Source organism: Cynocephalus volans, chromosome 3 (assembly GCF_027409185.1).
Source record: "Cynocephalus volans isolate mCynVol1 chromosome 3, mCynVol1.pri, whole genome shotgun sequence".
Taxonomy (NCBI): domain Eukaryota; kingdom Metazoa; phylum Chordata; class Mammalia; order Dermoptera; family Cynocephalidae; genus Cynocephalus; species Cynocephalus volans.
The window spans coordinates 21,861,205-21,877,056 of NC_084462.1; the positions used below are offsets into that span (position 1 = coordinate 21,861,205).

The 15,852-nt window shown below is 36.8% G+C and overlaps 1 protein-coding gene across 3 annotated transcripts in view; it reads left to right on the plus strand.

Annotated features, from left to right (window-relative positions):
• LMTK2 (lemur tyrosine kinase 2) overlaps positions 1-15,852 on the plus strand; it is a 90,763-nt gene that overhangs the window by 25,530 nt on the left and 49,381 nt on the right. For 2 of the 3 annotated variants that reach the window (XM_063089445.1, XM_063089447.1), the window contains exons 3-6: positions 1,867-2,011; positions 6,975-7,048; positions 9,876-9,994; positions 14,790-14,877. In XM_063089445.1, coding sequence (XP_062945515.1) covers positions 1,867-2,011; positions 6,975-7,048; positions 9,876-9,994; positions 14,790-14,877 — 426 coding nt within the window. The remainder of the gene's footprint in view (positions 1-1,866; positions 2,012-6,974; positions 7,049-9,875; positions 9,995-14,789; positions 14,878-15,852) is intronic. The other variant, XM_063089446.1, reaches the window with a different exon arrangement.

The window sequence follows — 15,852 nt, forward strand, 5'->3', positions numbered from 1 at the left end:
GCTTGCTTATCCCCAACATCAGCCCCTAGGCCTGAGAGTCATTATAGGAATGTAATGACTACACTACTTGGGGCACAGTTGTAGGTAGAGAATCTACGTCCCTTGACTGTCAGTCTTGCTGAGAGATTTTGCACAGAAACCTGGCCATTTCTGGACAAAGATAAAGTTTGATCGATGTTGCTGATACTGAAATCTGGTCTGTATCTCACATTTCATGATACCTCATTCTTGAGTAAGATTGGTCTAACCTGTTTGAATCTCAGTATCAAATAAAGGAGTTTATTATGCAGATTCAAGGTGAAACCCAGGAATCTCTATTGTTTCACATTTCCCCAGGTGATTCTGATGTAGGGGCCAAACGCTAGAATCTGTGTGACTGAATGAGTATTGCCATCTGTAATTTGTTGGTTTCCTTTAGATTTAGAGCTATGCAGTTTTAGAGATTTTAGAGCTCCATGGTCCCATGGAAGTCATTTTACAGATCAGGAAGCTACAGTCTGGTAAAATAAGTGACTTGCCCAAATTCATCCAGATAGCCACTGGCATTACTCTAAAAGTGAACCAGACTTATCTCATTTGTTTGAGCGTCTGAATCTCTGAACCTTTACAACCATCTGCTGGCATACCAGTGGTATGTTATGCTGTTGCCAAGTTTTGAGTGGTGTTATTTTTAAGATGTGGGTGATGGACAGTCTTTTCTTAATGAGAGAACCTTTAGGAATGTTCAAAAGGAAAATTGAACAATTTCTTTTGTTCAGAAGTGCCCTCACAGATTGAAGTTACAGTACCTAAGTTTTCCTGCTTCCTCTTCTCCCCATACAAATAGCAATAATGTCTTTTATTGTATTTGAGAACATATATGACATATAGGAGAATAAGTTTTCTCACATGCATGTGAAAACATAAATGTTAGAGAAATCTACCATTATAACTTTTAGTTCCTTCCTTGTATTGGGTGTGGGCTAACGGGAGGTGACAGAAAAGGAAAATGAAAAGATGTTGGTAGAGGAATGGAAAACAGTCTTCTTCACCGATCTGTTCTTAGCTCCTGTTATGGTGCCTGGAGGTGTAATACTTGTTAATTATTTGAATGAATGAATAAATGACTTAATAATCATCTGTACCTGTGTTAAATCAACATGGACATCAAGTTACATATACCCAACTCACTAGAATGATGGTAGGAAGAGTCGGGATGGCTTTCTGCCAAATAGTCATTTAAAACGTTTCCACAGCCTTATTGGTGCAGCCTCAATTTTAAAGTTGTCATCTTTAGAAAACCAGATGTTCTTGTGTGTTAATTACACTTACATGCCGCACAGTTTTATACTGACCTTTGTGGTTTAGATTCTGAAGATTTTTCTACCCAGTTTAGTAATTTTCCATTGTTACTCTTTCCAAAGAAATAGGACTTGCTTAAAAATATATTTTCTGTGTCTTTTGACTGCCTTTATTTTGATAGAAATCACATTGCAATTAGAAATGCATATACAATTTTAAAAAGTAAATTTGTTTCGATTTGATATGCAAAGAGACTTGTGTAAGTAGATAATAATTTTGAAAGAATTGCTTAAATTGTAGTATTTTAAAAGTAAATCACTGAGTCTAGAAGAGTATTCCCATGTTAAGTGGCATGGTCATTTTAGAAAATTTTACATTTAAGTTCAAGCTATCAGTTTTAAAAGTTACATAAAAATATGTGTAATTTTCAAATCTTATTCTGTTATTTGGAGTTGGAGAATACAATTACACATGCTTTTTACTTGAAGTAAGTACAAATTGGGAAAAAAGAAAATTAAGGCAGTGTGTTCCAAATGAGTGAATAAATGTTTCTATCTTAAATATTATTGCTCTCTTTGATTTTAGGAATTTGAAGATAATTTTGATGATGAAATAGATTTCACACCACCAGCAGAAGATACTCCCTCTGTTCAGTCCCCAGCAGAGGTCTTCACACTTTCGGTACCAAATATTTCACTACCAGCTCCATCCCAATTCCAGCCTTCCGTAGGTAAGACCCTATATGTTATATGTTGCTTTGCCTCCCATGGATTTGTCACCCCTTTTCCCCTGGGTGATGGAGCTGCAAAGGATTACTCAAAGCCCATCTCTTCTGAGCAGCGAGAAGCCCTGAAGTGGTTAATCTCCCAGAACCCTCAAGAGAGAGGCATTCCTTTCATTTGGAAATTAACCATGTATTGGGGTTCTCTTCCCACATTTATTCTCCAGACCTACAGGAAGAGAACATAGGTGGGGTTATAGTTTAACAATATAGGCTGGTAACATTCAGTAAAACAAGCCAGATGACATACCATAAGGCAGTTTAAGTGATCTACCAACAAAAGTTTGATCTTAGCAAACATTCCTTCTCCTACAGCAGCTTTCCAGTATCTTTACATATCAATCAGTAACTTGTCTGTCTTTGAACCAGCAGCCTTGCTGTGTTACAATTTTTTATCTTACAACAAAGACTATGTAGCCTGGGGAAATTTTTCTGTTTTTGCAAGGTCAACATTTTATATGTACTTTTAAGAAGTTAGACTAAACCTGAAAGTACAAGAAACTAGGCCCTGTGAAATATATTTGCTTTATAGTATACTCCACAGTTATATTTTCACGAATTATTTTTGAGAAGTGAGAATGGGAGCCTTGCTGCTATCATAACATACTGGACTGCTCATCTTCTCTTTTGGTTGTTTATTTCTCTTCCTTCTCCTCCCAGTGAAGCTGAATTCTAGAGCTCAGGCCCATTGCATTCCTGCAAAAGTTGAGTCTTTTTCTTTCTGGACCCTGGGTTTAGTATAATACTAAAACTGGTCTCCTTAATTGAAATTGGATACCACAGGTAGGTTTCTCTACTAGTTCTGGACACTGCTTGTCTTGCTGATCAGGACATTGCTTATCTTCTACTGCATTGGGGAGGTTGGGTATATTTGGATTAGTTAATCAAATTGACTTTTCATAAGCTTCTTAAGATAGAGGTTTGATTAGATGTTAATTGCTTTCTTGTTATAAAATAGAATATGGCTTGTGGTTCAAGAAGTAGGGTTTTCTTTTTTTTTTTTGTCTTTTTCGTGACCGGCACTCAGCCAGTGAGTGCACCAGCCATTCCTATATAGGATCCGAACCTGCGGTGGGAGCGTCGCTGTGCTCCCAGCGCCGCACTCTTCCGAGTGTGCCACGGGCTTGGCCCAAGAAGTAGGGTTTTCTAACACTGCCAAAAGAAGGCTGTTTCAGTCTTTGTAGGTTCTAAGCCTGCCTTTTGTTGTACTACACACTGGCTTATGTTTAGAGCAGTATAAACCCAAGAGATGATTATACTTCTGTAGGCATGCACGACTAAAAGAAAAAGTAAGATAAAACATGACATAGCTGTTGTGTTTCATATAAAAAATATGTAAAGTAAGGCATTAGATTTTGCAACACTGGAAAAATGACATGTAGTATTTAGCTTTAATTTCTGTAAATAACAATACACTCACTTCAACCAAAATAGTGAAGTTTCAAAGGAATTAAACATATCCTTAGGATAATTTAAGTATACTTATCTCTAAACTAAAATGTTTTATCGCTGCTTATTTGATAATTTGCTTTCCTTTGTACTTGAAAGCCCTGAGAGACTGCTCAAATTTGTTCTTGAAACCCTTGAGTGAATTTTTCAATTTGCTTATTATACTTTTCAAATTTCAAAATTCTATTTGGTTCATTTGAATGATTTCTATCTCTTTACTGATCTTCTCTGTTTGGTAGGAATCATTCTCCTAGTTTCCTTTAGTTTTTGTCCATGGTTTCCTTTAGTTATTTGAGCATATTTAAGACAGTTGATTTGAAGTCTTGTAATAAGTCTAATGTCTTTGTTTTCTCAGAGACAGTTTCTGTTTTTTCTTTTTTACCTATGAATGAGTCATACTCTCTTGTTTCTTCACATGTTTCATAATTTTTGGTACATTTTTAATAATATGTGCAAAAAAGAAGTAAAAAAGAAAGAAAACAACAAAAAACCTCTCTAGATCTTTACAGATTGTCTCTGTGTTAGGGCACTCATTCAGCATTAGCCAGGCTGTTTACAACTCTGCCTTAGTCTTTCTGCTAGTGCTGAGCCTAAAGACCAGACATTGGTGAAAGCTTATGTTCTTTTCAAGTCTTCCTGAGTGTGCATCCTGCCCTAAGCATGCATGTGGCTACCTAGGTTCCCTCATACACACAGTAGCTTTTCAAAGTCCCTATTCTCGGGCCGGCCTGTGGCTCACTCGGGAGAGTGTGGTGCTGATAACACCAAGGCCCCGGGTTCTGATCCCATATACGGATGGCCGGTTTGCTCACTGGCTGAGCGTGGTGCTGACAACACCAAGTCAAGGGTTAAGATCCCCTTACCGGTCATCTTTAAAAAAAAAAAAAAAAAAACAAAGTCCCTATTCTCCCCAGAAATCTCACTCCCCGCCTTTTCTGCCAAAGCTTTCAGCATGCACATTGTTTGCCTCAATTGTTATTTTTTGCTCTAGGAGGCAATGGCTTGTTCATTTTGGCTTTTGTGTTTTTTGAGGAACATGTGACCACTCCATCCTGATAGAGTTTGGTGAAACAAGAGGAAGCCGCTTATGGCAGTCCTTCAGGGAAACCCCAGTCAGGTCAACATAAACACAGTTTCTTGGAAATAAGGTTCACTATGCTCCGTCTTGAACCAGTACCCACACTGGGAACACAGGCCGTCTTTAAGTCTGCTGCTGTACTGGGGAGGGGGAGGGAGTTAGGATAAATTAAAGCAACAAAGATATCCTATGCTGTTTCAGTGAACTTTCTCCTGGTCTGCTTTGGTTGTTATAAACCTTTGGCTATCTTCCAGAGTTCTGATAAAGTTGATATTGACAGTTTTTGAAAAGTTTTTTAGTGTTTCTAGGGACGGACAGCACCTGGAGGTCTTTACTCCACCATTTCCACTGATGGCACCTCTTCTCTGGGCAATTCATTTGATAAAGGTGCAATTAAATGGTGCTTGAACAGTTGGATGTTCACAGGCAGACAAATGAACTTTGATGCATACCTTGTGCCATATGTAAAAATTAACTGAGAAGCCATCATAAGCCTAAATATAAAACCTAAAATTATAAACCTTCTAGAAGAAAATCTTTGTGATCTTCAGTTAGGCAAAGATTTATTAGCTATGACACCATGAGCATCATTCACAAAAGGAAGTACTGATTAATTGGACTTCTGCCTTTTGGAAGACAATGAATGAAAAATCAAGCCACAGACTGGGAGAAAATATTTGCAAATTACGTATTTGATAAGAGACTTGTTTTCAGAATATACAAAGAACTTTCAAAACTCAGTGATAAGAAAACAACCCAATAAAAATGAGGCAAAGATTTGCCTAGATACTTTACCTCAGAAGATATATGGATGGCAAATAAGCAAATGAAAAGGTGCTCAAAATTACTAGTCATTAGAGAAATGAAAATTTAAAGATTGCATACCCTTTAGAATGGCTGAAAGGAAGAAGACTGACTATACCATGTGATGGCAAGGATATGGAACAACTGAAGCTCTCATGCACCGCTAGGTCAAAAGCAGTTGGCAGGGCCGGCCCGTGGCTCACTCAGGAGAGTGCGGCGCTGATAACACCAAGGCCCCGGGTTCGGATCCCATATACGGATGGCCGGTTCGCTCACTGGTTGAGCGTGGTGCTGACAACACCAAGTCAAGGGTTAAGATCCCCTTACCGGTCATCTTTAAAAAAAAAAAAAAAAAAAAAGCAGTTGGCAGCTTCTTAAAAAGTTAAATATATACCTACCATATGATTCAGCCATTCCACTCCTTGATATTTATCCAAGAGAAATGAAAGCATATGTCCATATAAAGACTTGTACACAAATGTTCATAGCAACTTTATTTGTGATAGCCCCAACCTGTCAACAACGTAAATGTCCATCAACATGTGAATGAATAAACAAACTGTAGTGTACTCATTTAGTGCAAAACTTTTCAGTGATAAAAAAGAATAGACTTGATACATGCAAAAACGTGGTTGAATCTTTGTTAGAATAATTGATATGAGCCAGGCTCTTAAAAAAGAGTACATACTGTATGATTCCAGTTACATAAAATTTTAGAAAATGCAAATTATAGTGCAGAAAGCACAGGAATGGTTGTCTGGAGGTGGGGGTGGGAGGGAAGGATTACTAAGGGGCAAGAGAAAACTTATGGGGGTGAGGAAGATGTTTACCATTTTGTGGTGGTGGTTTCACAGGTGCATACATATATCATAACCTATCAAATTGTATACTTTAAATGTGCATTTTATTGTATATCAATTACATCTCAGTAAAGCTGTTTTTAAAAAGTTAAAGAAGAGTAGTTTAAGAGGGCTAATCCTGTATTCAGGTGAACTGTTGAAAGATCATAAAAATAAAGGCTAACAAAAGGCCATCGGAATGGTGATTAGTGGTTATGCTAGAGTATTGGATCAGAAAAAAGCAGTGCAAGGTATTAAAGAATCAGGGTGGGGGGTAGCTGATTAGCTCAGTTGGTTATAGCATGGTGCTGATAACACCAAGGTCAAGTGTTCTATCCATGTATTGGCCAGCCACCAAAAAAAAAAAAAGAGCAGGGTAGGATACAAATTCAAAAATATTATCAGTTTTGGGCTGAGCCTGTGGCGCACTCAGGAGAGTGCGGCGCTGGGAGCGGGGTGACGCTCCCGCCGCGGGTTCGGATCCTATATGGGAATGGCCGGTGCACTCACTGGCTGAGTGGGGTCACGAAAAAAGACAAAAAAAAAAAAAATATTGTCAGTTTTAAAGCATGAAACTATTTTGGCATCTTATTTTGAAAGAGGTATTTTATGTGTTTATTTCTGCCTTTGTTATTAGCACAAGCACTAAATTTATGTTAGTCTTTCTACTTTATAGGTGATGTATTTAATATTTATTTTATTTTAGTTACTTACTTAATTTTTAATATTCTTTTCTCTATAGAAGGTTTGAAGTCTCAAGTTTCCCGCCACAGTCTAAACTATATACAGGAAATTGGAAATGGCTGGTTTGGAAAGGTAAAATATTCTTTGCTTTCATTTTTTCCTCCCTAATTATACTTTTTAGAATTTAAGCTAATTAGGAATTTTATCATGTGACGGTCTGTATAGACACTGTAGTAATAAATGAGTTTCCCCATTGCCACCTGCAGCCATATGGGAATGTGTGAACTTCAACATTCCTGGCTGTAAGGGCTGGCCCGTGGCTCACTTGGGAGAGTGCAGTGCTGATAACACCAAGGCCACGGTTCGGATCCCATATAGGGATGGCTGGTTGGCTCACTTGGGAGAGCGTGGTGCGGACAACACCAAGTCAAGGGTTAAGATCCCCTTACCGGTCGTAAAACAAACAAACAAACAAAAAACATTCCTGGCTGTGTAACTTTTTTCAAGAGGGTTGTCATAGTCCACTCAGTCTACTGTAACAAAATATCATAAACTGGGTGGCTTCTAAACAACAGAAATTTATTTCTCACAGCTATGGAGGCTGGAAGTCCAAGATCAAGGTGCCAGCTGATTTAGCATCTGGTGAAGGCTGCTTTCTGGTTCATAGATGGCACCTTCTTGCTGTGTCCTCAAATGGTAGACAGGGCAAAGCAGCTCTCTGGGTCCTCTTGTAACGGCACTAATCCCATTTATGAGGATTCCACCCTCACGACCTAATCACCTCCCAAGGGCCCCAACTCCTAATACCATCACATTGGTGATTAGGTTTCAACGTATGAATTGAGGGAGGAAACAAACATTCAGACCATAGCAAAAGTTTTTTTTTTTTTTTTTTTTTTTTTAAATGTATCAGAGACTTTTCTAGTTGTTGGCATAAGAACAGTAAGAGAGGGGGAAAGACCTGGAATTTTAGAAACTTTTTATCTTCCTCATGTTAAATCATTTGTTTTTTTCTTCTTCACCCCCTTCTCTCCCTCTCCCCTTATTTCTTTACCCTTCTCCCTTATAGCACTTAGACCACCTTAGAAGTGTAGATGTAGATAGTCTTATTGTAATGAAAACCATTGTGAAGAACTGTCTCTATTTCTCATAGCCTGTCAGGTGACCTATAGTAACGGTGCTTGGTCAATCTTTTTACCATAGATCATTTGAAAGGAATCGTGTAATACAACTGTTTCCACAGTGTAGCAGGCATTCTGTGTGAAAGGTTCCTAACTGAGTGGTGATTACATCATAGGCAAGGTGGTGAAGATGGGAAGATGTATTTGCTCTGCAGTCCACCATCTTTCCATTCAGATTTGTCTATCCCATATTTTTAATGTCTAACAAACTTCATTAGTTACCAAATCTTCTAAGCCATTTAGCAAAACCTGTTATGTACCAGACATTGTTCTTGGTGCATGGGTATTATGTGGAGGAAGCTGGATAAAGTCCTGGCCTGTGTGGAGCTCTGGGAATGTAGCAGCAAACAGAATAGGACCTCTGCCCTCACTGTGCTTAAATTTCTAGTTGGGAGAGTGAGGCAGTAAACAGTCAGGCATAGGAGATGGGCACAGAGGGGTATAGGGCAGCCAGACTCAAGATATTGTATGCATGTAGAGATTGACTTTCACTCAGAGTGAAGTGGGGAAGTGTCCTGGTGGTTCAGAGATGAGTGACATAATCTGACTTGTCCTTTAAAAGGACCACCCTGGCAGTTATGTTGTAGAGGGCCAAGGTGAGAGCAGAGTAATTGGTTAGAAGGCTACTGCAGTCATCCAGGGAGAGATCCAGGCAGGAGAGATCCTGAATGATAGCAGTGGAGAGGGTGAGAAGTGGTGGGACCCAAAACAGATTTTCAAAGGAGAGCATACGGGACTTAGGATGGCGTAGATGTGCAGTCTGGAGGCAGAGAGCAGCCGAGGTTTGTAGCCTGATTAACTGCAATAATGGAGTTGCCTTCATCAGAAATGTGAAAAAGACTACGGAGAAGCAGGCGTGGAGGAGGAAGCCAGGAGTTCACTTTTGAATATGTCAGGTGTGAGGTAGCTGTTAGACATCTAAGTGGGGATGTCAAGTAGGCAACCAGAAATGCAAATCGAGAGGCTCCAGGCTGGAGATATAAGTTTGGGAGAACTCAGTATGTAGATGGTTTTCAAAGCTATGAGATTAGATGAAATCATTGAGACTTTGAAGATGCCTCAGCCATGCTAATGTCTTTAGCAAACAGTCTATCTGCTGCACCCTTGAATTTTTCTACTGAAAATGCTCTCTCATTCTCTTAAATATTGTATTTTGGAGTGCCTTTGTGTTGTCCTATGTTGAATTTGATATTTCACTTGTAGCTGATTCTTACATGAGGTTGTTCATTCTTATTTTGTATTCTGTTAATTTCAGTGGAATGTTTTTTGTGGTGTTTTGAATGAAGTTTTGGAACAAGATAAAGGCTATGTGTCATTGGAATATCATGAATTTTTTAAGTTTCAGTGCAGTGATAGTTTATTTGTACATTGGCCATTTATCAGTTTATTTCTTCATATGTGCACTAGACTAAATAACAAAACTTAGTTGAAGTGTTTTTGAGAAACATTGGAGTTATGTTTGAACTGAACTTATAAATTGCTATTCTGTGATATCATGGTTAATGTCCATGAAAGTACAGTACATTTTAAAATAAACAGAAAAGAAATATATATAAATATATGAATATTGTAAATATCTAATGAATGGTTTAAAATGGCCCTTTTAATGAAGGGAAATATTTAAGTTTTCCAAGCTTTTTGTGAGTTAATATGTAAAATAATAGAGAAGGCCTTCTACTTGTTGCTTAATTTGTTTTCCTGTATTTTATTTCCTCCTAAATGAGACCTACTTTACCATTTTGATGGAAATGACGCAGAAAATTGTTTTTTCATTTTAGGTCCTCCTTGGAGAGATTTACACAGGCACTAGCGTAGCAAGGGTGATAGTGAAAGAGTTAAAAGCAAGTGCAAGCCCAAAGGAACAAGATATGTTTTTGAAAAATGGAGAACCTTACTAGTAAGTAAACTTTTTCATGTGTTCTGTAAACATAGCCTGTAGTCTGTTGAAAATTAGGTGTTTAAAACTACTTTGGGATTTCTGCCAGCAAAATACATGATTAAATAAGAGCCAGAGTCTCATAAGACCCAAAATGTCCAGGTTTCAGTTGAAAATCACTAATTATTCCAAGAACTAGGAGAGCCGAACTTGAGTAAGAAAAGACAAGATACCAACACTGAGATGACAGAGATGTAAGAATTATAAAGCAGCCATCATAAAAATGCTTCAGTGGGCAGTTACAGCACACTTAAATGAAAAAATGCAGAGTCTCAGCAAAGAAATCGAAGATGTAAGGAAGATCTAAATGGAAATTTTAGAACTAAAAATACAATAACTGAAATAAAAAACTTGGTGGATGAGCTCAACAGGAGAATAAAGAGGAAAGAGGAGAGAAATAGTGGAGTTGAAGACAGAACCATAAATATTGCCCAATTTGAACAACAGAGAGAAAATAGATTTCAAAAAAAAAAATGAATAGAGCCTCAGGGACATGGGGGACTAGATCTAACATTCATGTCCTAGATGTCCCAGAATGAAAGGTCATAGAGGATGGGGCGGAAAAAATATTCAAAGAAATAATGGCTGAAATTTCCAAAATTTGGAAAAGACAAAACCTACAGATTTAAGGAATTGAGCAAATCCCAAGCAGGATAGACCCAATCCATGCCAAGCTACATTACAGTCAAACTTCTGAAAACCAAAGACAAACATCTTAAAGTCAGGAGAGAGAAACAATACCTTTCCTATTAGGGGAAAACAATTTGAATGATAGCAGATTCTCATCAGAAACCATGTAGGCCAGAAGGAAATGGCACAATGTTTTTCAAGTGCTGAAAGAAAAGAACTGTGGCATTCTACACCCAGAGAAAATATCCTTCAGGACTATCCTTCAGGACATTCTCAGATGAAAGAAAATGAAGAGAATTTTTTACTAGCAAACCCTCCCTGAAAGAAAGACAAAGTTTTCTAAATAGAAATGATTAAAGAAGGAATTACGGAATATTTAGGAAGGAAGAAACAACAAAGTACAGAAATATAGCTAAACTTCCTCAATTTGATAAACAAAAATCGTGCATCAAGCATCATACTTAATGGTGGAAGACTGAATGCTTTTACTCCCGTGATCAGGACCATGCATGAATGTTTGTTCTCACTACTGCTATTCACCATAGTTCTGGAAGTTCTAGGCAGCTCAAGAAGGCAAGAAAAGGAAATAATAAAAAGCATATAGATCAGAAAGTAAAAGGAAAAGTGTCTTTATTTGTAGATGACATGGTGTTTTATGTGGAAAATCCTGAGGAATCTACAAAAGAATCTCCTAGAACTAATAAGTGAGTTTAGCGAGGTTGCACGATACAGATCAACAAGGATACAAGATTGACAGTCAATTTTATTTCTGTATACTAGCAATGAACACATGAAAATTAAAAATGTAGTAACAAAATAAAAAATATAATAACATTTACACTTGCTCAGAAACAAAGAAGAAATGCTTAGGTACATGTACAGGACCTGTATGCTGAAAACTACAAAAAGCTGATGAAAGAAATCAAAGATCTAAATAAATGGAGAAGCATATCATGTTCATGGATTGAAAGAAGCAATGTAGTAAAGTTGTTGATTCTTCCCAAATTGATATCCAGGTGACTGCAATTCCTATCAAAGTCCCAGCAAGATTTAAAAACCCATACACAAGATTATTATAAAGTTACATGTAAAAGCAAAGAAACTAGGAAGTAGAGTAATCAAAACATTGACGGAAAATAACAACAAAGTTGGAAGAATCACTCTAGTCAAATTTAAGACCTGTTATACTTGTATAGCTACAGTAATCAAGACTGTGTTACTGGCACAGGGATAGGCAAATAGGCCAATGGAACAGAATAAAGAACCTAGAAATACGCCCACATGAGTGTGGCCACCTAATTTTTGACAAGGGTACAAGAGCAGCAAAATGGAGAAAGGATGGCCTTTGCAAGTGGTGCTGGGACAGTTCATTATTTATAGGGAGAAAAAAGATCCTTGACCTAAACCTTACATCTTAATGCACAAATTAAATTGATATGGATCATAGCTATAAATGTAAAATATAAAACTATAAGACATTTTAGGATATAATATGGGAGAAAATGTAAACAGACAAAAAAATGTCATGGAAAGATTTCCATTATCTTTCAATTCTGTTTTTCCAGAACTTTTTGAAGTTGTGTTTATATTCTGTTTCATTGATTTTTTAATGCAATTTATGTTGCTAAACTTAGATATTTAATTTCTGTTCTTGATTTCTTTTAATTAAGTGGACTTGTTGATTTGCTTAGAAATTAATTTGCCTTTGAAAAGTTTATTCATCTTCCCCTGTTGAAATTAATTTGATATTTGCTTGCTTTTGGAAAACTTTAGAGAGCTATCTCAAATAATCGTAGAGATTATAAAATTAAATATGTAAATTTTAATAAGTTTTACATCTCCAGTTTTTGTGCAGATTTGAAGCCCTACTTTTTATAGAGTATTCTGTTATTCAGTTTATGTATTTGTTATTTGAACAAATAAATGTGCATATCCTTAAAAACGAAAAAAAGAACATAACATAGGAGAAAATCTTCGAGGCCTAGATGGACAGTTAGACATGCCACCAAAAACACAGTCCTTAATAGAAAAAATTGGCGTATTTTTTTATCATCAAAATTAAAAACTTTTGCTCTATGAAAGACCCTGGTAAGAGGATAAAAAGACTGGAAGAAAATACTTGCAAACTGCACAGATGACATAGGACTCATACCTAGAATTTTTAAAGAACTCTCAAAATTCAACAGAAAAAAAATGAATGATCCAATTAGAAAATTGGCAGAAGATGTGAAGAGACATTTCACTGAAGAGGATAGCAAATAACCACAGGAAAGATGTGCAACATCACTAGCCACCAAGACAATTAATTAAGATCACAGTGAGCTATCACTTCACACCTATTGGAAAAGCTTTAATGCAAAAATAGTGACAGCACCACACGCTGGTAAGGACGTGGAGGAAACAGATCTGTAATACGTTACTGGTGGAAATGATAAATGGTACAGTCACTCTGGAAAATAGTTTGGTAGTTTCTTAAAAAACTAAACATACATTTACCATATGTTAGGAACCTCCAGAGAACAAAACCAATAGGGTGTGTATATACATTTACCAGAGAGATTTATTATAAGGAATTTGTTCATGCCGTTATGGAAGCTGGCAAGACCAAAACCTGCAGGGTGGGCCGACAGGCTGGAGGCCGAGGGAAGAGCTGATGTCACAGTTTAAATCTGAAGGCTGGCTGCTGTCAGAATTTCTTCTTCCCTGGAGGGGATTAGTTTTTGTTCTGTTAAGGTCTTCAGCTGAAGGATGAGGCCCACGTACATTATGGAGGGACTGCTTTACTGAAAGTCCACCCATTTAAATGATAATCGTATCTAAAAACACCCTCACAGAAACATCCAGAATAATGTTTGAGCAAGTATCTGGGCACTCCCAGCCAAGGTGACACATAAAATTAACCATCACATTCTATAACCAAGCAATTGCACTCCTGGGCATATATTCCAGAGAAATAAAAACTTTGTACACACGAAAACCCTTACATGATTGTTTATAGCAGCTTTATTTGTAATAGCCAAAAACTGGAAAAACAAATGTCCCTTCATAGGTGAATGGTAAACAAACTGTGGTACATTTATGCCATGGAATACTGCTCAGCAATAAAAAGGAATGAACTATTCATACATGCAACAGCTTGGGTGATCTCAAGGGGATTGTGTTGAGTGCAAATTCAGTCTCAAAAGGCTCTATACTGTATGATTGCACTTATGTAATATTCTCAAAATGAGAACATTATAGAAATGGAAAATAGATTAATGGTTGCCAGAGGTGTAAATGAGTAGCATGAGGGAGATCTCTGTGATGGTCTGTTGAGGTGGTGGGTTATGGGAATCTGCATGTGTGATAACATGACATAAAGCTCTATACTCACTTTATCACAGCATCCCTGGTTTTGGTATTGTATTGTATGTGATTGTGTCAGATGTAACCAATGGGGCAAACTGGGTGAAGGTGACAACAGACCTCTCTGTCCTGTCTTTGCAACTTCTGTAAATTCATGTTTCAAAGTAAAAGGTTTTTTTTAAAAAAAATTATTTTGGTATATACTTTATTTAAAGTTATTTACTTTTTTTTTTTTTTTTTTTTTTTGTCGTTTTTTCGTGACCGGCACTCAGCCAGTGAGTGCACGGGTCAGTCCTGTATAGGATCCGAACCCGCCGCGCTGCCAGCGCAGCACTCTACCAAGTGCGCCACGGGCTCGGCCCTAAAGTTATTTACTTTTATACAAGATATTTTTCAAAAAGGATTTTCATATATTCTGTGGAAACTTATAGAAATAGTAGGTAAGCTAGATAGCATGAAAGAGAGACTGAGTTATTTAATATCTGAATTGAAATGTTTATTGAATTTGTATAGTCTGCCTTCTTGTAAATGCTGTCTCAGAATATCACTAAACTTAAATTACTAAGGATTCTTAATGTTCTTTTTTAGTTTTTGAAATGTTCAGCTGATTGGCTTTGAGTTATTTAATCATTAGATAACTTAGTATATATATGTCTGTTAAGAGTAATCTTAAGGTGATCTTTTCAGTTTGTCATATTTAAATCATTGTGAATGTTAACATTTGAACAGTTTTACTAGCATGGTTCCTAATGAACAATACAATGACTTTTATTTTCACCAGTATTCTTCAGCATCCAAATATTCTTCAGTGTGTTGGACAATGTGTAGAAGCAATTCCCTATCTCCTGGTGTTTGAGTTCTGTGACTTGGTAAGTTTTTAGTAGAAATTCAAGTTCAAGTATTATTTGAAAGGTTATACGCAAGTGTTTTTGGCAGATAGAAATGGTGAACGAGGGACTGCTTTAGTATCTGTCTCTCATTTGAAGAACTTTGTGATGTCTTGAGTGATAGTATTAACTGACACTTACATAGTGTTTTATTATACTCTAGTCCCTGTGCTAAGCTATCGACTTGTGCTACCACATTTAATCATAGCAAACCCCTGAGTAAGGTACTATTGTTTGTCCATACTTTACATATGATTAAAATAAGGCCTGGAGAGATTAAGAACACATTGTGATATCAAGTATGTAGTGGAGCCAGAGCTTGATTCTAAATTTGCCCTTCCTCTGAGCTTGAGGCCTTACTGTCAGATAGGCCTTTTGAAACACTTTCCCCCATTGAGAGAGCCAAATAATCTCCTTATCCATAGGGACCCATGATTTGTCAGTTTTTGAAAATAGTGAATGTATGTAACATTTTATATTTTAAAGGTATTAGATGATTTATTTTCTTAACCTATAACTAATAGCTTTATTTCTTAGCATGATAATATCACTTATTAAGACTTATAGTTGGAAAGATTGTTCTTTGTGCAGTTTTATGAATAATTTCAATAGTAATTTCTATGTGAAAATTTCTGTAAACATCTTTACCCCACGTGCAGAGTATCTTAGCTTTTTTTTTAAGCCCATTTTTAGCATGTAATTGTTATTTTCCAAAAACAGTAGTAAGATGTTAATTGAATTAGCTAGGTTTTAATTGATTTCGTTGCATCATGTCAGTTTTTAGAACATTAAAACTTCCTTGTCTGTACACAGAAAGATGGGAATATCCCCAAATAAATCCTCAAATAATTCAGATAAGATTTTCAACTTTTAAAAATAGAAAGAGCAGTAAACATTGTGAATTTTTGTTGTAACCCCTAAATGTGATTTGAATATTTCATTGGCAGAGATGGTTAA